This window comes from Microcebus murinus, chromosome 2 (genome assembly GCF_040939455.1).
Source record: "Microcebus murinus isolate Inina chromosome 2, M.murinus_Inina_mat1.0, whole genome shotgun sequence".
Classification (NCBI taxonomy): domain Eukaryota; kingdom Metazoa; phylum Chordata; class Mammalia; order Primates; family Cheirogaleidae; genus Microcebus; species Microcebus murinus.
Window position 1 is genome coordinate 38,940,217 of NC_134105.1, and position 24,322 is coordinate 38,964,538.

The window sequence follows — 24,322 nt, forward strand, 5'->3', positions numbered from 1 at the left end:
TTGAAAATATATATATAAATAATAATACAGAGGCCTGTAGGAGTGGCCAGTATCAGCAAGGGCTAGAGAAAGTGCACCTCGGGGGACACGTACTGGTCTAGAGAAAGCCCCTCGTATCACTTAAGAGAGGCTCAGAGGATGGAGTGACTTGCTCAGAGTCACAGGGAGAAGGCCGTGAGGCTGGGCTGCCTAGGGCTCCTGACTTCCAGGCCAATGCTCCTTCCCCCACACCAAGCCTCCTCCACCAGGGAGCCCTCCCTGATCCGCTGCCTTCAACCTTCAGTGAAGCCTGAGGGATCGAGTTCTCTGCTTCTCCCTCAAGGCATCTCCCAGATGAGGAGGTAGCACCAGAAAATGGCCCTGGAGAAAAAGGACTTGCTCAAGGCCTTGAAGTGAGGAGGTATCTGTGGGGAGAAGGCCCAGGCTCCTGATACCTGTCAAGCTCAGAGAATGTGACCCCAGGCCACTGTATACAGCTGCCCTTCACACCCAGCCTTACCCCAGAGCCTCTCCACCCTGTGGGGGCAGGCAGGTACCCATGGTCCCATTCGACTGGACAGAACCTGAGGCCTGGAGGGGTCTAGGCTTTGTCCCGTGGGCTGAGCCAGGGCTGGCACCCAGACCCTGCATCCCCTCAGCCCCACCCTGTCCAGCCCAGCTCCAGGCCTGGCGTTCAGCAGATCAGGGTGCTAGACGGCAGGTGGTTACCTTGTCTCCTGAAAACCCCACAAACTCCAGCAGCCGCAGGATCCTCGTAGGGAGCATGGACAGCGTCTGCAGGGAAGGAGGCAGATGAGCACGTGCAGAAGGTGTCCGGAGTAGGGTGGGGGCCTCCCCACCAGCTCAAGTCTTGCTCTTTTTTTTTTTTTTTTTTTTTTTGGAGACAGAGTCTCACTTTGTTGCCCAGGCTAGAGTGAGTGCTGTGGCGACAGCCTAGCTCACAGCAACCTCAAACTCCTGGGCTCAAGCAATCCTGCTGCCTCAGCCTCCCGAGTAGCTGGGACTACAGGCATGCACCACCATGCCCGGCTCATTTTTTCTATATATATTGGTTGGCCAATTAATTTCTTTCTATTTATAGTAGAGACGGGGTCTCACTCTTGCTCAGGCTGGTTTCGAACTCCTAAGCTCAAATGATCCGCCCTCCTCGGCCTCCCAGAGTGCTAGGATTACAGGCATGAGCCACCGTGCCCAGCCAAGACTTGCTCTTTAAACAAGCTTTACCTGGAGGGGGAGAGCACCACTTCTGCTCCCCCTACTTTGGGAAGGTCCCCAGCCACCTAGTGCCAGAGGTCTAAGTGTTCTCTGAGAGGCTCCACGAGCAGGCACGGCTCTTCCAAGCCTCTGTCTCCATTCACACTGTGCCCTCCGCCTGGAACGCCCTTCCCCACCTGGGAGACGCCTGGGGACCTTAAGGATCCAGCTCCAATGCTTACCCTACCCATGAGAAACCTTCTCCAAAGTCCCCCCAGGAAGAGGACTTGGCTCTCTGTCTCCTGTGGGTCATCAGCTGTTTTCGGGCCTGTCCCCTTCCCTGACACTGGTAAATGTTTAACCACCAGCTCTCCAGGGCAGAAAAAGCCCTGATTTACTCTGTTTGTCAAGCTGTGGTGCTGTCACGACTCCCACTGTGTTGGGAATGATAGTGGATCATTGGTATAAAAAATAGAAACCAAAGGAAAGGAAAAAATATTAAAAAAAAAAAAAAAATGACCCCACCGTGGCGGGTTTCAAGCTAACGACTTGACTTGAGAAGAAATGCACAGATGGACTCCGTGGAGCTGGCTCTGGCACGCACCCCCAGCCCAGCTTAAGCCTCGCCACAGGCCTGGCTCATCGCTGGGTCTCGATGCCCAGCACACGACCAGGCACGGTGGCACTCAGCCATGACCACGCGTGGGGCAGGGACATGCAGGGAAGATTTATCTGGAGCCAGACACTGTGGAAATGGGGGAGAGGCACCCCCACTCACCAGGTTGAAGGCCCCTACACCGAGCTTCACCCCTCCTTCGAAGTGCCTGTGGTTCTCGCCCTTGCAGTACTGTGAAGACTGGACGAGGCTGTCCAGCTCCCTGCGGAGAGATACCAAGTCTTGTTTCAGCCACTTGGAGGGGAGTTGGGGGGCCCAGTAAACTCCTACCCAAGCTGGTGGCCAAACTCCCTGGTAGTGGATTCTTAAGTTCTAGTGATCAAGAGCTAATATTCAAGGAATTTCTAACCCCATCTCCCACCGTGATAACATACATACTCCTTACCCCTGAATTTCAGCCATGTCAGCCCTAGTGCTCTCTGCCTTATCCAACTTCTGGGCATTTGTGCTCTGCATTGTCTAGAACAGGGTTTCTCAACCTCGATACCACTGACATTTTAGGCTGAATAATGCTTTGTTGGGGAGGGGGCGGAAGGGGGCTGTCCTGTGCATCATGGGCTGTTTAGCAGCATCCCTGGCCTCCACCCACAAGAGGCTAGTAGCATCCTCTCCCAAGCTGGACAACCAAAATGTTCCCCGACATTGCCACATTTCTCATGGGGAGCAAAATTGCCCCCCCAATTGAAAACCACTGGGTGAACTCAAACATCCCCTTTCAGGAAGTCTTCCTGGAGTCCCTTGGTTGGAATTCAACTCCCTTCCTCCTGGTCGCCAACTGCCCAGAGCCCACAGCCCGGCCCCCATGGGGCGGGACAGAGGCTTCAGCAATGTGTCGGCCCCCTTTCTGGGCTGAGAGCATCTTGAGGGCTTTCAATCAGCAAGCACTGACTGAAGCTTCTCTCTGCCAGGCACTGGGAGCAGCAGGGAGCAAAGCCACCAAGCTGCTGCCCCCATGGCATTCCCACTCTAGGGGACAGACCCCCATCCAGTCACTGTGAGGGTGCTGAGAGCCTCAGAGGAGAAGAATCCTGGGGCCTGACCCAGTCTGGGGATCAAGGGAGGCTTCCTTGAGGAGGTGACACTTGAGCTGTGGTCTGAGGGAGGAGCTGGGCTTCCCTGGTGCAGAAAGAGTCTCTGACAGAAAGAACTGCACGTCCATGGCTCTGAGGTAGGAATTAGCCTGGCACATTTGAGGAACTGAGGGGACGGCCAAGGGCCTGTGGCGGAGTGAGGTGGGAGATGAGGCAAGGAGGGCAGGGAGAGCTCCAAGGAACGACGTGGCAGTGACCCAGGACTCGCCTCTAAGGACAAAAGGAGCCCCAGGGGTTGGCACGGGGTGGCCTGACAAGGTGTTGCTCTGCAGACATCGTCTGGAAGCTGGGAGGAAGACTGAAGGGGCCAGAGCACTTGTCTGGTTTTCCAGACAATTCCAGCCCAGGCCCCCGGGGAACGTGGCATCCACGTGCTGCACGGCGTCATGCCTCCACAACGCCCGGCAAGCGAGCTTGCAACATCTCTGCAGGGAAACTGTCACGTTAAATGGGGAAGATACAATGATAGATAGTCTCAAATCAACTTTTAATGGAAAATAAGTTTTAATGCAAAACTTGGCAAGGGGAAAACTGGGTTTTAAGAGCTTTTCTTTTTTTTTTTTGATTTGGGAATCATAGATAAGGCATTGTAGAGCCATACTGAGTAAAAGTGCTCTGGACTGAATCTTCATTCTTTCATCCAAAAACATGGCCTGTGCCTGGCCCAGTCTGAATGTCAGGGACCCAGAGATAGCATGGAAATGACCCTGGTCTCAGGGAGCTTGTGTGTGTGTGTGTGTGTGTGTGTGTGTGTGTGTGTGTGTATACACCTCATCCTGTGTACTAGAGGGGTCGAGGGAGGCGTGCTGGGGAAAGTGGCATCTGGACTGGCCTTAAGAGATATGCAGTTCTATTGCTATTCCCTAAATGGCTGTTCCTGGAGCTGTCTCCCTGCCCCCACAAGACCAAGCTGTTTATGCAGAATCTGTGTCTTATTTTCTGCTAGCAGAGGGTCAGGCATGGAGTAGGCCCTTAGGGGACCAAAAAGAACAGAGACAACCAGAAAACTAGGGGAATATTATTCCAGAAAACTGAGGTCCTGAAGGTGCAGAAATTTGCCTGAAGTCACATAGCATTCTAGCTTCTGGCCTCCAGTTACTACTCTCCTCCTTCCACAAAGCAGCCTGAGGGGGACAGGGTAGTAGACGCCGTGGCCCCAGCCCCACTCACTTGTAGGTCTGGTAGCTGTTTCGAACTCTGATGCCGCCTTTGATGAAGCTCACCATGTTCTCATCCTGCAGGGGGGAAAGGTGCTGAGGGCCTGGCTCAGGCAGGTAGCTGCAGGCTTGAGATGCATCATACAAGGCTCTGGGCCTTGACTGCCCCTTCCTGTGCCCAAATCTATAAGGGACCCTGGGGGGATGGGGTCAGAGGTCAGTCAAACCAGGCTTCCCTAGTCCTTGGCCAAACAAACCTTCAAAATGCCCAGGGATGGACCAGAACCTCCCTTTACCAGCCTCTCGTGTGCATATACTATGTGCTCGGAGAGAGGCCTGGAGGGGACACTCTGGGTGGCTAACAGGGCCTCCCTCTAGGTGGCGGGACTGTGGGAAAGAAGGGGGATACTTTTGGTTGGATTATGGTTTTCACAACAAGCAGGTATTTATCACATTTATAATTTAAAGTGCCAATACCTACAGCCTGCTGGCAGCTCCACTCCGGGTGTGCACCCAAGGGGAACAGGAGGACCTGGGCTGTGGAAGTCACCTTCAAGGATGTTCATAATAGCCAGGAACCAGAAACCACCCAAACGTCCCACAGCAGCAGAACGGATAAGCAAACGTGGAGCATGGTGAGGCTGGGTGAGCGGAGGGAGTCCCACACAGAGGAAGCCCAACAGCAACTAAAGCATAACAACATGCTGTGCAGACATGAATATGAAGTGGATAGAGCTATTTTTAAAAAAGGGGGGTGGTGATAAGCACAAAACTCTCAGTAGTGGTTCCCCTGTAGGGAGGGAGAGAAAGGATGGGGAGGGGCCTAGAGGGCAAGGAGAGCTCCAGCCAGCGTCTGTCCTCCAACTGGGGGGATTGGGTGTTCATTATTTATAAAAATATAACAAATAACATAAAATGCATGATGTAATTATTAGAGTGAGCCCTAAACCAAACATTAGGATTAATCCAATTCTAATCACCGGAGGTCCAAAAAGACAGAAAAAGAGCTAAGAAAAATAAACAGCACCGCAACACTAATGTGTACATGTCCCTCTCCCTCCAAATACATATAAATATACATGACGATGGTATGATGATATGTAACCAGGCTTTCTGGTAACATCATACAGTGATAGTTCTTGAAATTCCCACTGTGTGGTGAGGAGATCTGGGCTCCAACCTGGTCAGACCCAGGTTCAAATCCCAGCTCACCATTCGCCAATCATGTGTCCTTGGGAAAGTAACTCCTCTCTTCTAAGTCTCCCCTTTACAGGCCTCCGAGGTGAAGATTAAATAATAAATGTAAATGTTCAAAAAAGCAAACTGTGAGCTGTGTAAGGTATGTAAAAACTACACACCTGTATTATCATCAAAAAGCCTGGCACATCATAGGTGCTACAGCATTTGCTGAACGAATCAGGTGTAAAGTAGGCTTTGTTCAATGCCTGTCACCACCGTGTGACCCTGGCAGGAAATGCAGCCATCGCGAGGTAGAAGCAGCACCCTGGCAACGCTCGGTGTGTGTGAGGTGAGGCCCATCCCCTCCACACGGAGCCTGGCCAGGCTCGGGAGTGGGGTTGCGGAGCCTCAGTCCTCGCCTGGATGACAAGGGGATGAGTCATGGCTGGACGCGGTGACTGACGTAAAATCCCCCCCTGCTTGTTTGAGCTGGGCGCTCCTACCTGCAGGAAGGTCAGGGCTGCTCTCTGCAGCAGGCACTCTGCGTAGCAGACCTCAGCATGGATTTCCTCTGTCGGGAGAAAACCAAAGCCCCGTGGCCTCCTGGGACTCTCAGTAGGAGACCTGGGCCAAATCCACCTGACCCCATGTCCCCAAAAGCAAAGGAAGCCTGTGTCAGCACCTCCCTCCTCCTCAGCCCCGACAGCCTGGTCAGGCTCCTTCAGAGCACCCCCCACTGTCCCCAGTCAGCTCACATCCCCTTCATCTTTTGGTCCCCCCGCCACACCCAGAGAGTCGGCACAGTCTCCTTATTCCAGCATTACTGTAGGCCAGGGGTCCTCAAACTTTTTAAACAGGGGGCCAGTTCACTGTCCCTCAGACCGTTGAAGAGCTGGACTATAGTTTAAAAAAAACTATGAACAGGCCGGGCGCTGTGGCTCACGCCTGTAATCCTAGCTCTTGGGAGGCCGAGGCGGGCGGATTGCTCAAGGTCAGGAGTTCAAAACCAGCCTGAGCAAGAGCGAGACCCCGTCTCTACTATAAATAGAAAGAAATTAATTGGCCAACTGATATATATATATATAAAATTAGCCGGGCATGGTGGCGCATGCCTGTAGTCCCAGCTACTCGGGAGGCTGAGGCAGAAGGATCACTCGAGCCCAGGAGTTTGAGGTTGCTGTGAGCTAGGCTGACGCCACGGCACTCACTCTAGCCTGGGCAACAAAGTGAGACTCTGTCTCCAAAAAAAAAAAAAAAAACTATGAACAAATTCCTATGAACACTGCACGTATCTTATTTTGAAGCAAAAAAAACAAACGGGCAATAACACCCATATGTGGCCCGCGGGCCGTAGTTTGAAGATGCCTGCTGTAGACGCTGCGCGCCCAGCACCATCACATGTACTTTATGGTGCTGGAACCTTCCAGGGCTCTCCCCTAACTGCTTGTGGTCAGCCACTGCTGCCTCCAGGACTGCCACATATGGTCAGGGAACAAAGACATCCCACAGGCTATGACAGCTAAGACCACCTGTTCCGCCATCAGCTGCCTCATGCCAGCAGGTCAGCTGCTAGAACCACATCTCCCTCTGGTGTACACGCAATCACCAGGATGACTAATCAGCACACCTAACTGCACGCACAGCTCTAAGCACCCCTTGCCTGCAGACCAAAGCCCATGACCTTGTGACAGCTTTTCCTTTCCTCGACTTCCAGGCTCTCAGCCAGTCATGCTGCAAGGTAAGTGGGTCTCACCTGCCCCCCACACCCTCACCAGAGAGCCAGGGCCTGGCCCCCCTGGTGAAAACCGGGAGGACAACTGCCCTTCCTGCCCCTCCCTGGGCCTGGAGCCGGCCGCCTGGGCTTAGCACGGGTGGGAGGACGTCCAGATGCCACACCTTCTGTGAACTGGCCCAGAGTGGGGCGGTGCACCAGGTTGCTGAAGGAATCTGTTACGGAAGACTTCCTCCGGTGCCTGGAGAGGAGAAAGGGGTCTGGGGTGAGGATGAGGAAGGGGCCACGCCTGACTCTGCCCCTCTCTGCCACACTCTAGAATAAACTCCTAGAGAGGCAGCACTAGCAGAGAGAACATAGGCTTTGGGGTGAGACAGAGAAGGTTTGAAATTCTGGCAAATGGTCTCTGAGCCTCACTGTCCCCATTGGTAACACAGGGACAGTTAACACCTTATCATCATGGGGGCTGAGTATGTAAAGCAGCCCCAGGCCAACCTGTCCCCCACCTAGCTGACGCTGTTGTCAGCAGTTCCCAGCCTTCCTAGCTCTGGGTTCCTCTTCCTAATAGAGGTCTCTTCGTGCCCTGCCTGGCCTCCCACCCCTGCCCACCCAGTCTTGGCACCTGCTCACCCTCCGTGTGTGCCAGGGAGTTTTTCCAACAGGCTCTGTCTGGCTGATAACACTTACAGCTCTGCGCCGCCCTAAGGACACAGCCTGGGCTCTTGCTGTGGCCTCCAAGGCGTGCAGGCTCCTCCCCCTGGGTTCTGCAGACAGGAACTCCTGGCAGCTCCCCCAAGGCTCGGGCTTTCTCACACCTTTGCCTCTGCTGTTGCCCCTGCTTGGAGCCCCTCTCTTCTTCCCTCCACCCTGGCCAGCTTCCTCAGGCCCCTGCTCAGGCATCGTCTACCCCGGGAAGCCTGTCCTGCTCCTGTGGCAGGACCCCCAGGACAGCTTGAGCATCCCTGCATCATGCCGGGATGTCACTATCTGTGCCTGCCTCCCTGACCGGGTGGTGCGGGCGTCAGACTGGCCCAGGTATGATGATTTCCTGGGGCGTCAGTGCCCAGCACAGGGCTCAGCCTGGAGCAGGCGTGACTGTGTGCCCAGCGAGCGATGGCTCCACCAGTGCACAAACACTCAGGGTCTGTCAGTTTATTCTTTCAACCTGCAAATGTATACCAATCACCAATTATGCACTAGGTCCTGTGACTAGGGTCTTCAGGAAGTCCCCAGGATAACCCTATGGTGTTTCATCATACCAATTTTACAGATGAGGCAAGTTGAGTCCAGAGAGGGACTTGCCAGAGGTCCATGACTCATCAAGTGAAAGAGCCAGAATTCGTTTTCTCCCAATCAAGACTGGGCCCTAGAAGCTGCTCAGTGACTGGCTTAGACAACAATTCTAAGGCAGGGCTCACAAGGACAGCACTTAGCACTTGGGGACAGAAAAACTTAGCCACAGGAAGCAGCACGAATAGTGGCAATTTAGGCACAAGGATGGGCCAGGCTGACAGAAGGGTGGGCCTCACAACCTCTAACCCTCGCCCCCAACCCTGTCCCCTGCCATCCCCAACCTCTGACACAGCAACTGCGCCTCCTTCATCATGTTGCCGGCAAGTAGGATGTCCTGAGGGTCAAAGGTCATCATGGCCTGCATCTCCAGGATGGTGGCATACGTCAGCGAGTGGTACATGCTCTCCTTGGTTCTGCCAGAAAGAGGGACATTGAAAGCACCAACTCCTGGAACTCCAGAGGTAGCTGGCCCTGGGCAGATCTCGCCACCCGCTCCTCCTTCTGCACGGGGGACAGACGGGACAGAGGTCCAAGGATGGGGAGGGCCTTGCCTTTCACTGATCCTTTCACTGCTAGGTCTGATCCTTTCACTGCTACTCAAAAGACCTCAGATCCTGTTTCTAGCTCTTCTCCTTCCTGCTGAGTGGTCCAAGCGGTTTTCTAGAGCTGAGCCCCAGTTCCCGTCAGCTCAGCAGGGGTGGCAGCAACACGCTGCTGTGAGGACTGGAAAAGGGCTTGGCAGCGCGTGCGCCTGTGGCTGCCCTTCCCGATGCCCAGCGCCTGCCTCTTGCCTTCTGCTCCCGCCTCTGGCAGGCGGGGCCCAAGTCCTGCCTGTGAGACCCCGTTGATCCCCTGGGTACACCCCATGCCTACTCCCTGGACCTCCCCGCTGGCCGGCTGCTGCCTCCCCCTCTCCCGTCCCGTCACCTGATCACGGTGCCCTCTGGTTGAACCCTCCTGCAGCTTCCACATCCCGCGAGACAATGCCTGGGCCGAGGCCACCGGACGCCAGCCCTGCCCACCTCTCCAGCCCTCTTGTGGCTTTTGCTCCTCCCCCCAACCACTCATCTGGTCACACTTGAGATTGCGCCCCTGCCCACTGAACCACACAGACCTTCCACAAGAAAACCCACTCTTTCCTCCTGCTGGCCTTAGCCCATGCCGTTCCCTCGGCCTGAAGTGCCCTTCCCCACCTCCATGTCCCCCCGCTCGTCCGTCAAGGCCCTCGGGTGCCTCTGAGGCCACCGGGAGCCCAGGGCTCCTCCTCAGGGACTGTGTGCCTGTAACGGAGGCCCCACCACACTGAACTGATGGCAGCGCAGGCCCAGCTCTAGGTCCAGACTGTGGGCGCCTCAAGGACAGCGCTTGTGCGTGACACATCTCTGTCCCCAGCACCAGCGTGTCAGGGCCGACCAAGATGGCCTCAGGAAACCTTCGCCCGCCACCCCAGCTCCCTGCTCTACCACAGCCCTGGGCTTCTCAGCCACGGGGTGTGTTGGGGGGCATTTATCCTAACATACGGAGAGGGCAACAGGCAAGGAGGGATGGTGCCAACGCCAGTCCCTCTCTGCACTTGGGGGAGTCACTTGACATATCTGAGCCTGGGTTTCTGCTTCTGCAAAATGGGGATGGTGGTGCCGGCCTGCCCGGGTCCCTGTGGGCCAGTGAGACTGACCGGGGGCGCCCCTGCCTAGACAGGAGGCACTGGCACTTCTCCCTCCCTCCCCCACGGCCCCTTGTTAATCATTCATGAAGCTCCTCAGTGCCAGGCGTGTGCTGGGAACTCCAGAGGAAAGAGATGACTAGGGTTAACAGACTGTTTTATTGTAAGATCATGTGACTTTGCTCATTTTTCTCCCTTTCTCATGCATAAAACACCTGTGAATTAAGTTGCTTTTTTACTTCTGGGTGACCCTCAGGTAGAAAACAGAGTCTGGTCCACCCCTCACCAGCCCTGGCCGCCAGCAGGGCCCCTCCCAGGCCTTTGCCAGGACCACGTAGTCTGGGGGCAGCGGCTTGTGGAAAGGAAGAAGCTGGCTTCAGAGCCCCCCCAGACTCAGGTTGGAATCTGGCTTTGCCAGTTACCAGCTGTGTGACCCTGGTACTTCTCAGAGCCTCAGGTTTCTTCCTGTAGGATAAATACAATAACCCTTCTTTCCCAGGGCTTTTCGAGTGGCTTAGGTAGGACACAAAAGCCAAAGGCCACATCATCAATGCTCAATAAATGTGAATCCCTCCATGTCCTGCCAGGATCAAGGGTCACTTTCCTACATAAAACCTTCTCCTTGCAGAGGGGCTTCCCTGATAGCACACAGACCCATCCCCCAGGCCTCTCCAACTCTCAAACCCTTGCCTCTCTCTCCTCTCCCACCGCAGGGACTCAGTGCCACTGCCCAGCCCCACCTGCTGAAGCCAGTCTGGTGCTGGGCCCAGGAAAAGGGACAGCCCCACCCAGGCAGCTGGCAGATAAAGTGGAATTTCTAGTCTGAGGCCCAAGTTCCCAACATGCACCTGTGGCTAGGAAGCCTGGACCCTCCCCAGCTTACCACCTGCAAGCCCCCTAACTCTGGTCTGGACTGGGAAATAGGGTACAGAGGTATGAAAACCCCCAAGCCTCAGACCCTCACATTCTGTTTGCACCCCATAAATTCTTGTTTGCATATATAGCACCCAGACCTCTTAAAGCAACAGTCTCCTCACTCCTGAGCTGAACCCAGCTCTGGGACATGAAGTCCACTGGGGTCCCACCTTCTGGGCCCAGATCAGCTGTCAAGTTGGGGAAGGTGCTGGAAGAGCCATCAGTAAAGCAGGGTGTTGGGGCTGAGGACTCCTTGGCATCTGGAGGGCAGCTAAGCCCAGCGGCCTCTAGCCCGTCCTTCCTCAGCTAACACCTAAGGCTCAGGCCTTGTTGGACACTTGTCAGCCATCCCGCCCTGCCACTGTCCCTACCATCTGGGCTCACTGAGCCTGACCCAACCCTGCCGCTCCTTCCTGGGCCCCACCCACCCCAGCGTAGTCCCTTCCCAAGGCCCTCTCAGGGCTCACTAGGCCAGAAGGCACAGGCGGCCCCTCTGTCTCTGCAAGTCTCTCCCCCTTCATCCTCACTGAAGCTCCCCCTGCTCCACTTTCTGGTCTTCTCAGACCCCAACTCACTGCCCCACCCCCCCGCCCCAGCTGCCAGGGGACTCCACACCCCCAGTCTGTCTTCCATTGCCCTGCCCTCTTCCTTCTGGGACCTGCCTCAGCTTCCCACTCCAGGCAGGCTGAGCATCTCCATTTCCCAGATACACAGACCTCATTCACTGCCAGGCCTCTGCCAGGCTGTTCCCTCTGCCTGGAAACATCCTCTCCACCTGGCTGACTCCTCATCCAGCCCATCTCAGCTTAGATATAACTTCTTCCAGGAAGCCCTCTGGGGCCAGCTTCATGGGTGTGTGATCTGTACCGTTGCACAGGGCTCTATACCTAAAAAGGCCCCATGCTTGGATTAATTCTCTGCTGTCACTTTCTTAAAATTCTTAATGATATTTGAATAAACAACCCTGCATTTTCATTGTGCAATGGGCCCTGAGAATTATGTGGCCTTCCTGACCAGCCCCTTTCCCACGAGTTGGGGTCCCTGTGCAGCTCTCAGCACCCTGGTACGGCTTGGAGCCTCTCTGAGACTGGGTTATTATTGCTTGTTGCTTATTGCTGGTTTCACTGTTCCCCTGCCGGACCCTGAGAACAGCCCACGTCATGCTCAGTACTCTAGCCCCAGCACTCAGCACACTGCCGGGCCACGTGTTGCTGAATGAACTGGCGACAGTTGCCCAATCACCCCCATTCACCTTGACCTCATCCTCATCACACGGAATGGCTCTGCGTCTGGAGTCTTTTTTTTTTTTCCCCGCCGCCATCTTCTCCCTGGAGTCTTAAAGGAAGCCATCCACCCTCCCCCGCCAACTCCCTGCTTTCCCGCACATGCTCATCCCTCCCGCCGCCACATCCTCCTACCTCCAGCCTGTCCTCTCCTCCTGACCCCTCAACTTAGCTTCCTTATGCCAGCCCCTCTCTTGGCAAAACACTAAGCCTTCCAGCCTTCTGCTACCCCCAGTTAGGACCCCAGTCCAGGAGCCACACAGCTGCCAGCTTTCTCCACGCTGCCCCCGAGCAACACTGGAGAAAGCTGCCCAGCACACAGACAGGCACACCCTGAGCCTGGAGCCACCAGCCCTGGCCAGCCCGTTTTGCTGTCCAGAAACACCTTTTCCCCCCTCCTCGTCATCCCCTCACCACAGCCTGGCCCCTCACTCTGGGCAGGTGACCTTGCCTCTTCCCAGAGAAATTCCAGGATGTGGCAGGGACACACCATGGACTTCCTCCCCCGCCCAACCCCACCCCAGCCACACAAGTCCCCATGCACACCCTTTCTACCTCCTGCACTCCCAGGGCTGGAGGAGGCAGGTTGAGGCCCCCCGCCCAGGGTAAACACCTCCACCCTGCCAGAGACCCAAGACAGCACAGCAGGAGTGTGGCTCAGACAGCCCAGGGGGCTTAAATTTGAATCCCACTTATTAATCACAATCACTGATTCATCAAGAAAAACAGAGTGGCCTCCATGTTCCACAAACAGTTTTTAGGGACAGACAAGTGTAAGCAAAGTGGAAGTGGAGACAACGCTACTCAAAGAAGGGACGCAGGGAAAGCAAATGCCTGGCAGGAGGAGGGAGTTGGTAGGCCCAGCCACCTCCCTGAGGAGCGAGTGAAAGAGGGAAACAGCCCCCACTGCAGAGGAGTAGGACAATTAAACTAGACAATGTGTGTACAGTGAAGAACAGTGAATGAAATGGGATCCCGACGTCTTTTGAAGTTTCAATGGCTACAAACAGGGAGGGGAGGCTGTGTTTTAGCAAGAATTATTTTCTCCATACCAGTGGTTCTCAATGGAAGTGGCAAGGACATTCAGCAATTTATGGAAACATATTTTAGTGTCACAAGGTGGGGTCAATTTTATCTCCTATGGGACATTTGGCAATTGTTGGAGACATTTTGGGTTGTCACAGGTGGTATTGGGGGAGTGGGCTAGTGCCACTACTGTTGGGAGGAAAGCTATTAAGTGCAAAAAGAAAGGAAAAAGCCTGTTCTGGAACAGGGCAGCGGTTAAGATAAAGAAGCCTCACTGCTTTGTATGTGAGGTAACAGGTGGCCTCATGGGAAGACTGGATCCCTAGGCTGCCTCCTTTAAGACATGGGTTTCCTTGCAGGTTTCCTCTTGGAGGCCTGAGCACTGTGGGACTCCTGGTAGAGCTCCCTCCGGAGGCGAGGAAGACCATGGAGGGGCTCAGAGGGAAGAGCCCTCTGAGGGACCCGGTGGTGGGGACAGTTTGAGGGCCTGGGTGCAGCCACGGCATCTGGTTTTAATATTTTCTTCTGTGGTCTGACTCCCTTGTATTGGCCCCAGATCTGTAGGACAGTTCAGAGCAGACCAAGGTGTGGCCTGGTCTTAGCTGGGCTTCAGGGAGGAGGAGAAAGGCCCATGTTTGTGCTTGGGGTGCACCAGGACAGGCTGAGCAGCTGTGGCCTGGGACAGCCAGTTTCTAGTGCCCAACGGTGGCTGTGGTCAGGGGGCCTGGGCCAAGTGAAGGACAGGAAATGACCAGGAAAGACATAGGAGCCTCCCAAAAATACCGGGAGGGGAGCCAGGACCATCAGTGCTGGAGCAGCTTGTGGCTTCACCTGCCTCACCTCAAGCCCAGGTCCCCACAGAGGGCAGGAGTGAGGTGTGGGGACAGCTACCACAGGGACTCATTATGATCGGCTCAGCCTGGAACCTCCACCCCCCACCCCAGAAGCTGGGCCACTGAGCCCAAACAGGAGAGCGAGGGGTCAGTGGAGAAACTGAACAGGTCGGGCTTAGGGACTTGTGCAAACCAGTCCTCCTTGCCTCAGCGTTAGCTGTTCCTGGGGGCTCAGGGAAGCAGGTCGGGCAGTGCAGAGGACAGCCAGGGGCTGAAAAGAAGGGGGTCAGGGAAAGCAGACAGCAGGCGTGAGCGGACCCTGGCCCTCCTCCCTTCCCCAGTCTCAGAATTCAGGCCGCCTGGGATTCTCTGTCCAGGCCAAGGAAAGTGAGATTCTTCTCTGGAGAAGCTAAACCACCCCAGATGCTGACACCTGAGGGCCAGCTCTCTGCCCGCTCATCCAGAGCCAATCGCACCATTTCCAAGGTGGCTCCACCAGACTTTCCAGCTGGTCTCTGAGTGAACTTGTTTTTAAATATGATCAGACTGACAGCCAGAGATCAGTGGGTATCTGAGGAGAGCACCCCATGAGTAGAGGATATTCCCACCAGTAAACAGAATTCAGGAATATGGAGAAAGCCACGTTATGCAGGAAATGAATAAAACATTTTTAAAAGAGGCAATATTCTGTGATAATAATAGTAACAATAAATATTAGAGTGCTTACTATGTGCCAGGGCCGGTCCTCAGGAGGCAAATACAGATATAAAGAAGATAGTGCATAAACCAAGAATGAGATGTTACAGGCAAAAAAGAACATTCAGAGGATAGAGTACCAGGAAGTTAATCATATTATTATAGAAATAAGGAAAAGTCAACAGAAGGACTCAATGACAAGGCTGAGAAAATCTAAAAATCAGAGGGAAAAAAGATGAAGAAATGCAAAAGGGCAGGGAAGTGGTTAGAAAACAGGCTCAGAAGAGGATTGCTCCAGGAAGTCTAATTCCTGACGGAAAGAAAGCCCAGGAAAGAGAAACAGAGGATAGAGGAATTATACAAGAAAACTTGCCAGAACTGACAGTCTCCACATAAAAATATGGAATAAAAAAGACCTTCATTCCACCACATCACTGTGAAATCCCAGATTTTCAAGAAGCAAAGAGAAGATCCTAAACATTTCTGGAGAAGAAAAAATGTCACATACAAAGTAAAAAGAATTAGGGTTCTCACAGCTACAGTAGATGCTAGAAAACTAGGAAGCAATGTCTTCAAAATTCTGAGGGGAAAAACTGATATTCATGCAACTCCTTCTTAGGAAATTTCCAGAGGACATGCTCTGGTAAAATGAGGGAGGGGACAGCAGAGAAAGACCCAGGATCAAGGAAACAGGAGAGAAGCAAAGGGGTTCAGCAGCCGGCTGAGAGGAGGCCAGAAGACATGGGACAGGTTTCCAGGACAGCCTACTTGATATGTTTGAGCACTTTGCGAAAAACTGATGATAGGATAATGGGTTAGAAAGAGTTAATGCTAAATGTATAGCAAATTAGGCAAATGGAAAACCAAGACAATTATTAACTCCAGGAAGGAAACAATCGAATTCCTACTTTGTCTCTGCAATGAGCATTAATTACAAAGCACTAACAATGCAAACACTGATTATCAGTTTAGCCAAATACTGTGATATAATGACAAGAGGAAGATGAGGGGAGGGAGGTAGGGCAGGGCCATAGGAAAGCTAAATTTTTGTCTGCCCATAGACAATGTTTAAAAGTGGTAAACAACACCATTACATAGAGGATAAAGGTTAACAAAAAAGTGGTAAGTAAAAGAAGGAAAATTGTATGGTATAAGAATTATATCTCAATTTTAAAAACTGAAAAAAGTGATACAAAAAAGGAGCATAAGCACATTATTTATATATATTTATAGAAACAGGGTAGGAAACGCCAGAAGAAATGGCTAAATACGTAGCCTGCATTATTGCCCTAAAATGCTCAGTAGACAACCAGGTCCTTAGTGCTTTAGGGGGAATAAAAGGATCTGTGTTATAGCTGATGGGAGAAACCCCAAGAGGATGCAGCAGGAACAGGAAATCTAAGTGTGAAGAGGCCTCAAGAACCTAAGGCGAAGGACGTCACAGCAACCTTGGAGAAGGCTGTGGGATGGGGAGCCTGAGTCATTTTTATGAGACTTCTCAAGGGTCATGGTGACCCAGAAAGCTGAAGGCATTCAGTGACACAGAGTTCCTCTCCCATGAGACTTCTGGTTCTGCCTGGCCCCACACGCCCCCACCCCAACCAGGGCTTAGGCCTCACCTGGGCTTGAGGTAGCTGAGTGCTTCTGAGAACTGGTTGGTGAGGAAGAGGTCCAGGGCGGTCATGCACTGGTCCAGGGCCTCATGGAGGCTGCTCACGGAAGTCCTGAGGGGAGAGACACAGGGCGTGACCCTGGGGCCCCTCAAACCCCTACTGCCCAGGACAGAGCCTCACAGGGCCCACTCAGCCTCCCTGGCTGGCCTTGGATGCCTGTCACAAGCTGCTCCAGGCTGCCCACTCTATACTGGGACACAGGGACAACCTGGACCCACGTCTTGGTGGTCTCAAGGGTGGGAGGAGGAGCAGAAGGGAGTGTCGTCTGAGATCTGACGCAGGGTGGGGGAGGGGCTGAGCACGGGGTACAAGGTGGCCTTAGGAATAAATTTATCTCACCTTCCGCAAGGGTAAAGGGAGTCTTTGTGGCCCTTCTGACCCATCGGGCTTTGCTGTCCCCCCTTGGGGGGTACAGCCCACCCACTAAATCCCTCTTCAGTCTCTCTTTCTCCCTCCCCCTCCAGGACTCCTCCTGTCCCCCAGGCCTGCATTCTAGAACCCCAGACATTGTCACAATGGGCTGTGCTGCAGGGGTGGGTGGGGGGAGCAGCCCATAAGAGCAGCCCAGGGCCTTTTGTACTCACCATTCTGATGGCACCTCCACTATATATGAACCCTTTCCAGTCTTTATGTTTCTCTATACAGCTTCTATCACACTCTGACATGATTTTTTTTTTTTTTACTTATTTTTGTGTTTAAGCTTCCAAAAGTAGGACTCTTGGTTTTATTTATTTAGTGCTGAATTCAGCACTTGGCATCTGGTACAAAGTACTTTTTTTTTTTTTTTTAGAGATAGGGTCTTGCTCTGTTGCCCAGGCTAGGGTGCAGCAACATCATCATAACTCACTGTATCCTCCAACTCCTAAGCTCAAGCGATCCTCCTGCCTTAGCCTCCCAAGTGGCTGGGACCACAGGCACACACCACCACACCTGGCTGATTTTTAAATTTTTTCTATAAATAGGGTCTTGCTATGTTGCCCAGGCTGGTTTCAAAATCCTGGGCTCAAGGGATCCTCTTGCCTCAGTTTCCCAAAGTGCTGGGATTACAGGTGTGAGCCACTGTGCCCAGCCCAAAGTAGGCTTTTCATAAATATCTGCTAGGGGGAGGGAGGGAGGGAGGGAGGGAAGGAGGGAGGGAGGAAGGAAAGAAGGAAGGAAGGAAGGAAGGAAGGAAGGAAGGAAGGAAGGAAGGAAGGAAGGAAGGAAGGAAGGAAGGAAGGAGTGAAGGAAGAGGGTAAGGTTGGAAAAGCAAATCCCTGATTTTTCTAGGTCTCTGCTTTCCCATCTGAAAAATGAGAGATGAAATTAAGAGATCACTGAGGCCTATTTGATGGTCTTGATAAATACCTCCTCTCAAGGGGCCTCTTTTGAGTGAAAGAAGGTTCCAGAAGGAGGCTCAGTGATCTCACTGAAGGGAAATCCTGCTTCCCAAAAGTTAGTTAAGAGAAATTCCCTTCTACACCAGGAAAACTCCTACACATATCTTGAGGCCCAGCTCTAACGTCTCTTCCTCTATGATACATCAGCAGATCTTCCCAGGCAAACTGAAACACGTGTCTTGTTCAAAACTGTTCTTCCCCCAATCTTTGCCATTTTCAGGAGTGACACCCCTCTACCCAGTTCCTCAGGCCAGAAACCTGATAGTCATCCCTGCCACATCCCTCTCCCTGGCCTCCGTCATCCACTCCATCACTAACCGGATCCATTCTACTTCCCAACATCTCTTAATATCCACCGCTTCTGTGCCCAGTGCCCTGTGGTCCAGCCACTAGCACCTTTACCCAAGTCTGTTGGAAGACTCCAGCTTCCACTCCTGCCACCTCCTTCCTATCCCTCTCTCTTCTCCATTAGATCTTTTTTTTTTTTTTTTTTGAGACAGAGTCTCCACTTTGTTGCCCAGGCTAGAGTGAGTGCCGTGGCATCAGCCTAGCTCACAGCAACCTCAAACTCCTGGGTTCAAGCGATCCTCCTGCCTCAGCCTCCCAAGTAGCTGGGACTACAGGCATGCACCACCATGCCTGGCTAATTTTTTCTATATATATTAGTTGGCCAATTAATTCCTTTCTGTTTATAGTAGAGATGGGGTCTCATTCTTGCTCAGGCTGGTTTTGAACTCCTGACCTCAAGCAATCCGCCCGCTTCGGCCTCCCAGAGTGCTAGGATTACAGGCGTGAGCCACCACGCCCGGCCATAAACTCACTTCTTTATCATCTCATTATTCACTGTTTGAGTCTGAGTAATTTATTTTATTATTATTATCATTATTATTATAGCATGAGACAGAGTCTCACTCTGTTGCCCAGGCTGGAGTACAGTGGCGTCAGCATAGCTCACAACAACTTCAAACTCCTGGGCTCAAATAATCCTCCTGCCTCAGCCTCCTAAGTAGTTGGGACTGCAGGTGAGCCCCACCATGAATGATTAATTTTTAAAATTTTTTTGTAGAGATGAGGTCTCACTATTGCTCAAGCTGGTCTTGAACTTCTACCCTCAAGCGATCTAGGTAGGGGGGCGGGGGCAGTATGCACATCTATACATCTGTCCATCAGGCTGTGCATCTTTCTCTCCAGGTAGACCAAGCGAGAAGAAACTCTTCCTTGGTGGAGAATGGAGGGGTAGGGGGAGAGGTGTGTATGCAGAAGTTGGAGGCAAGCTCTTGGCTCTGGAATTGTTCAGAGGTTGGCATAAGCCACGGCAATGGACTTGGCTTCCTGGGGCTGAGCTGATGGGCACTGGTTCAGGCACATCCTTGGATTAGAACCCATGCTTGAGTGTGTGACCTTAGCTACGCCACCTCTCTGCTGTGCTTCAGTTTCCTCATCTGCAGTGGGGGTAATAATCCTGTTTCACAGGGCATTTTGAGGGCTCTTGGAGAGAATGCCAGTTAAATACTCAGGGCAGTAGGTGCTCACTGCCTCTTCATTGATTCAGCTGACAAAGATGAATGGATTGAACACCTGTCACTTGGCTATGCCCCTGGTCACAGACAGACACTGTCCTGGACTCATGAAGAGGGGGCAGGGGCATCTTTGGGTGGTGATAAAATGATAAAATACAGAACACACTAGGAAACAAACCATTGAGAGCAGAGAGCACCAGAAACGGGACATAGCAGAATTAGTTTCCTTGAGAGTTCAAAATGCTAGCACTTATAAGATATAGAATACAGATGTGTTTAAGATGTATAAAGAAATTAAAGACAGACTTGAAGCATAGACCAAAATACTGCCCCAAATAACCAAACAGATTTGAAAAAGAACAAAGCAGAATTTCTGGAAATGAAATATAGTGGTAAAAAATTTAAAAAAATAAATATATAATCATTGAAATGAAAAACTCAGTAGACGGGATAAGTAGTAGATAAGATACACCTTAATAGAAAACTAGGGAAATGAAAGACCTAAAGAAATTACTCAGGCCAGGCGCAGCGGCTCACCCACGAATCTCCTGCTCTAGGCCAGGCCTGGGGTTGGGCTCTGGGGACCCAGGGGGACCCAGACCTGGGCCTGCCCTGTAGGACTCACACAGATGCAGACAGAGGCAGTAGCTGCCAGCTTGCTCAGGCTGCAACAGTGGGAATCACAGAAGAGGCCTCTAACCCAGCCTGGGCACTCAAGAAAGCTGTCTGGAAAAGATGGCACTGAATTGAGGAGAAGATGGAGGAAGAAATCTAAAAAGGGGAAACAGTATGCACAAAGGGCTGGAGGCATGACACTATAGTTAGGAGGTACAAGTAGCCTGGAAGGGCTGGAAGACAGAGGCCATGGAAGGTGGCTAAATGGAGGTTGAGGCCAGGCTGGCTGGGGAACTTGGGAAGGCTGGGGACATTGGTCCCATCTGACTTCAATAATAGCATTAACAACCAGCCCGTCACCACAAAGAGAATATCACTGCACTTTATCTAACTTGATGACTGCACACTCTTATCGGCATCTGACGGATAAGGGAAGGAAGGCTGTGAAGACAGGAACCTGCTCTGGCTCCTCCCAGGAGCCTAAGAGAAGACAGAAGCAACTGCACCAAACCTTTATCCTTCCCTGGCTGCAACTGAGGCCCCCACTTCTCCACAGGTTGTCTCCTTGTCTTCAAGGCCTTTCTGCTCCAGGGCACCTTGCTGGGCCCAGGCGACATATTCCTGTGGTGATGGCGGCCTCTCCACTGTGCCTTGGGGAACTGAGGGTGAGGTGGGGGGAGGGGAGCACTGGGCTGGACAGTGCTGTAGCGTGGAGCAGGCTGGTGACCAACGCCAGGAGCACTGTGGTGGGGGCTCTCCCATTCAGATCTCACCCACACTTGAGGCCCAAGTGAGGGGGAGCTGGAGGGTGGGAGGGGGTGTCAGGCAGCCTGTAGCCACCCCCACTCTCTCCTTCCCCCCACCTCCCTACTGCAGTTTGCCTCGCTGCTACTTTAGTGTCTCATGGGCAGAGCTGGGTAGAACTGGGAGACCCTCAGTCCCCGCTGGGGACAGAAAATCCCCCTACCCTGACCCCAGTCAAGGCGAGGCAGTGGAGCAAAGTCACTCTAGGAACAGACTGGAGTCAGAGTTGGATTTTAATCCGTGCTCCACCACTGGAGGAACTGAAGATGCCTGCCCATGGGGACCTGCCATTTCCAAGGTGGCCTTTCTAAATTGCAAACATGATTGTGACTCTTTCCAAAGAGTCCCCTTGAGCTGCACATAAATCGAGTATCATGTGTCATGGAGCGATGTGGCATGACTTAATGCAGCGTGGCCTTCAAGAGTTTGGAAAGGGGACAACCCTGGACTCAAGCTGCAGCTAGAGAAACTTGGGAAAGTTCTTTACCCTCCACGAGCCTCTCTTTCCTCATCAATGAAATGGGAATGACCGTTCTCACCTCCCAGAGTTGTTGTGAAGAATCACTAAGACCATGGAAAGGACAATAGGCAGTACTCAGAAAATGTTAGTGATCATTATTTTTTCTAAGATTATATATTGCCACCATTTCTTTTATCAAGCAGCACTGACTTTATAATAAAACTAAATAACTTTAAAAGATTGAGTGCACACATCCAATGACCCAGCAATTCTACTACCCTCACGAAGCGCAGATGTGCAAAAGACAACCACACAAGAATAGTCACTGAACAGCAAGACAGTCAGTGCCCATCAGAAAGGATAAATAAATAAATGGGGGTCACTACATGGGGTAGTGCATGAGCCATCAAGACTAGTAGGAACCAGAGCTGCAGGATCAAGAAGGCTAAATCTCAGAAACCTGGTGTTGTGTGAGAAAAGGCAAGCTGCAGGCTAACATGCCGTAAGACTCCATTTATATAAAACTTTAAAGTAAGTTCAACTGTGGGACAGGGTGAAAAAAAAATACAGAACAAATTACATATTAGATTTATACACACTCAGCAAAAGAATAAAAACAGGGAAATGATAAAACCAGGATGACAATTATCTCTGGAGAGGGAAGAGGTTTCCATAGCGACTTCAGCAATCTCCACCAGAGTTTATTTCTTAAAAAGAAAATGAAATAAATGGGGTACAGTGTTAATAACTGATAAAGCTGGGTGGCAAGGGCATGGGACTTCACTGTATTATTTGCTATATTCTTCTGAAGGCTTAAAATATCTCATAATTTTTAAAGTGGTAGAGATTTAAGGCCTGGCTTGTTCACCACTAACCATCATGCCCAGGGGTGGGCCAAGAGCAGGCATTGCTGAGTGTTTGTTGAGTGACTAAAGAACAACACGACCATGTTGCTAGTATCTATGGTCAAAGTGAGACAGGTCCTGCTTCAGTCCTCCTCTAGAACCCACCAGGATGACACTGACCAGGGGCAGGGCAGGGGCAGATGAACCTGTGTGGCCTCAAGGAAGAGAGGGAGGCAGGTATGGTTAAAAGGAAGACCTACCAGTGCTAGAAAAGTGAGCTTATTGCCCACAGCAGGGCCAGAGACACCTGGGGTTGCAGAGGGGACTCAGGCACAGAAGTGAGTCAACAAGGAAGAGGGACAAATGTGGCTTTCAGCCTGGGAGCCTAGGATTCTTTGATGGAGACCCTGTTCCTTGCCTGCCTTCTCTCCTGGGCCCAGCAGCGTGGTGCTCAGTCAGGGCTGGGCAGACAGGACCTAACCAAGCTCCAGATTTATAAAGACTTCAGTCCAGAGCAGGAAGGCAGCAGCCAGCCCAGCCTCCCTATATTTTCCAAAGGAGGGATCAGAAGTCTAGGGAGGGTAGAGGACTTGGCCAAAGTCATACCACAAAAATGATCAAGGCAAAACTCACCAGGCAACCCTCTCCCAGGCCAGGGTGTTCTCCAACAACCCAGCTTCCAAGCCTTCGGCCTGGGGCCACACACTGCCCCATGGAGGCTGCCAGCTGCCAGCTGGCACTACCCTCCTCACCTCCCTGCTCATGTGTCAGGCCTCAGGCCTTTAGCAAATATTGTCACGGTAAGGAGGCTCCAGGCAGGGCGGGCACCCCTCCCAGCTCACCTGGGCCGGATCTCTGCCCAGCAACCTCCCAGCAGTGAGGGCTCCCAGCAGCTGCCCCTACCCACTGGGGCACAGGAAAAGCAAAGAGTTGCGGAAGGTCTCCCAGCAGTCAGCAGCTGTCACCGTGACAGGGGCCATGGAGGGGTCCCACAGGGTTCCTCAGTGGGGTGGGAGTAGGGTTGGGCTGGACAGCCATGTTGCCAGTGACAATGCCCACCTTTTGCCACCAATCCAGGCTCCTGCTGCATCCGGTGGGCCTAGCTGGACCATACCTGAGCCCTTTAAGTCCCCTGCATATCCCTGAAGATGATGCGGGTGGGGGCTCTGACATCAGACATAGCTGAGTTCAAATCCCAGCCCCCAACTCTTTCCTCCTGGATGACCGAAGACAAGTAACTTAAGAGCTATGCCTCAGTTTCCTCATCTGTAAGGGGCATGATGATAACAAGGCCCACCCCACAGGTGTAAACGCCACGGAGTAGGTGACAAAGGCGGCTTTGAACGTGGCTGTGACTATAGCTTCATGAGAAAGTTGGGACCCAGAAGGGGAGGGACCGACCCAGGGTCCCCGCGCTTTAGCTCTCCTCCGCAGCCCGGTGTCCCACTCCTGGCGGTGGCACCAAGAAGCGGGGCGGGGAGGGGGCGCTGCGCGGCCCGGCAGGGGGCCGGAAGCCGCAGTGCGGGCCGCGGGGCGGGTGGCGCGGGAGGCCTGGCGCGGCGCCCGCCACACGCCCGACCGCCGCCCGCGCCCCCGGGCCGCCCCGCCGCGCACTTACCCCGCGGGCTGGGCGCTCGGGGCGCCGGCCGTGGTCATCGCCGAGGGGGGCGGGCAGCGCTGCCCCCGCCGGACGCCAGCCGCGGCCCAGGTGCTGCCGCCGGAACCCCGAGCCGGGCGCTGTGCGACCGAGCCGCGGACGCGGCGGCCGGGGAGGGGCGCGCCGGGGGCGGGGAAGGCGGCGGGGCCGGGCCGGGCCTCGGTCTGCCCACCTGCGCAGTGGGGCCATGGCCTCCGCCCGGCCCATGCTGGGGGACGTCCCCCACCCCAGCTCCGACAGGTAAGAGCCCCGGGGGCCCAAGGCGTGCGGGGCCCAGGCCAGCGTGCTCTCCGTGCACACACCACCAGGACTGGGAGCTCGCGCCTTCCGCGGACACCCCTACCTATTGGGCGCCAGAAAGTTCTCCTAGACCTGAGGTCCACCTTCCTGTCACTACCCCTCCCCCACAGCTCGCCCCGAAGCGGCCCCCCGCCCATCATCATCCTACTGCATTAATGGGCGGCATTCATGCAGAAAAAGACAGCCTCGAGTCAGGCTTGGATTTTAATCCCACCCTCTTGCCCACTGAGTGACTGTGTTTGCAGGAGGCGGCGGGAAATAACGCCGTTTAGCACTCCCTGCAGGCTGGCAATGCCTTTTCAAATATTCCCCATAACTGCTCTTTTATAGA

At 53.3% G+C, this 24,322-nt stretch overlaps 1 protein-coding gene across 4 annotated transcripts in view; it reads right to left on the reverse strand.

The window, feature by feature from the left end:
• Positions 1 to 24,322, reverse strand: part of TTC39A (tetratricopeptide repeat domain 39A) — a 54,223-nt gene that overhangs the window by 17,383 nt on the left and 12,518 nt on the right. For 2 of the 4 annotated variants that reach the window (XM_012776218.2, XM_012776217.3), the window contains exons 1-8: positions 16,751 to 16,907; positions 16,358 to 16,462; positions 8,604 to 8,735; positions 7,194 to 7,270; positions 5,801 to 5,868; positions 4,132 to 4,196; positions 1,973 to 2,072; positions 709 to 774 (exon numbers count right to left, since the gene is read on the reverse strand). In XM_012776218.2, the coding sequence (XP_012631672.2) occupies positions 709 to 774; positions 1,973 to 2,072; positions 4,132 to 4,196; positions 5,801 to 5,868; positions 7,194 to 7,270; positions 8,604 to 8,735; positions 16,358 to 16,462; positions 16,751 to 16,902 (765 nt within the window). In that variant the 5' untranslated portion in view covers positions 16,903 to 16,907. Of the gene's footprint in view, positions 1 to 708; positions 775 to 1,972; positions 2,073 to 4,131; positions 4,197 to 5,800; positions 5,869 to 7,193; positions 7,271 to 8,603; positions 8,736 to 16,357; positions 16,463 to 16,750; positions 16,908 to 23,652; positions 23,790 to 24,322 lie in introns of those variants that run through there. The other 2 variants (XM_012776219.2, XM_075998290.1) reach the window with 2 other exon arrangements.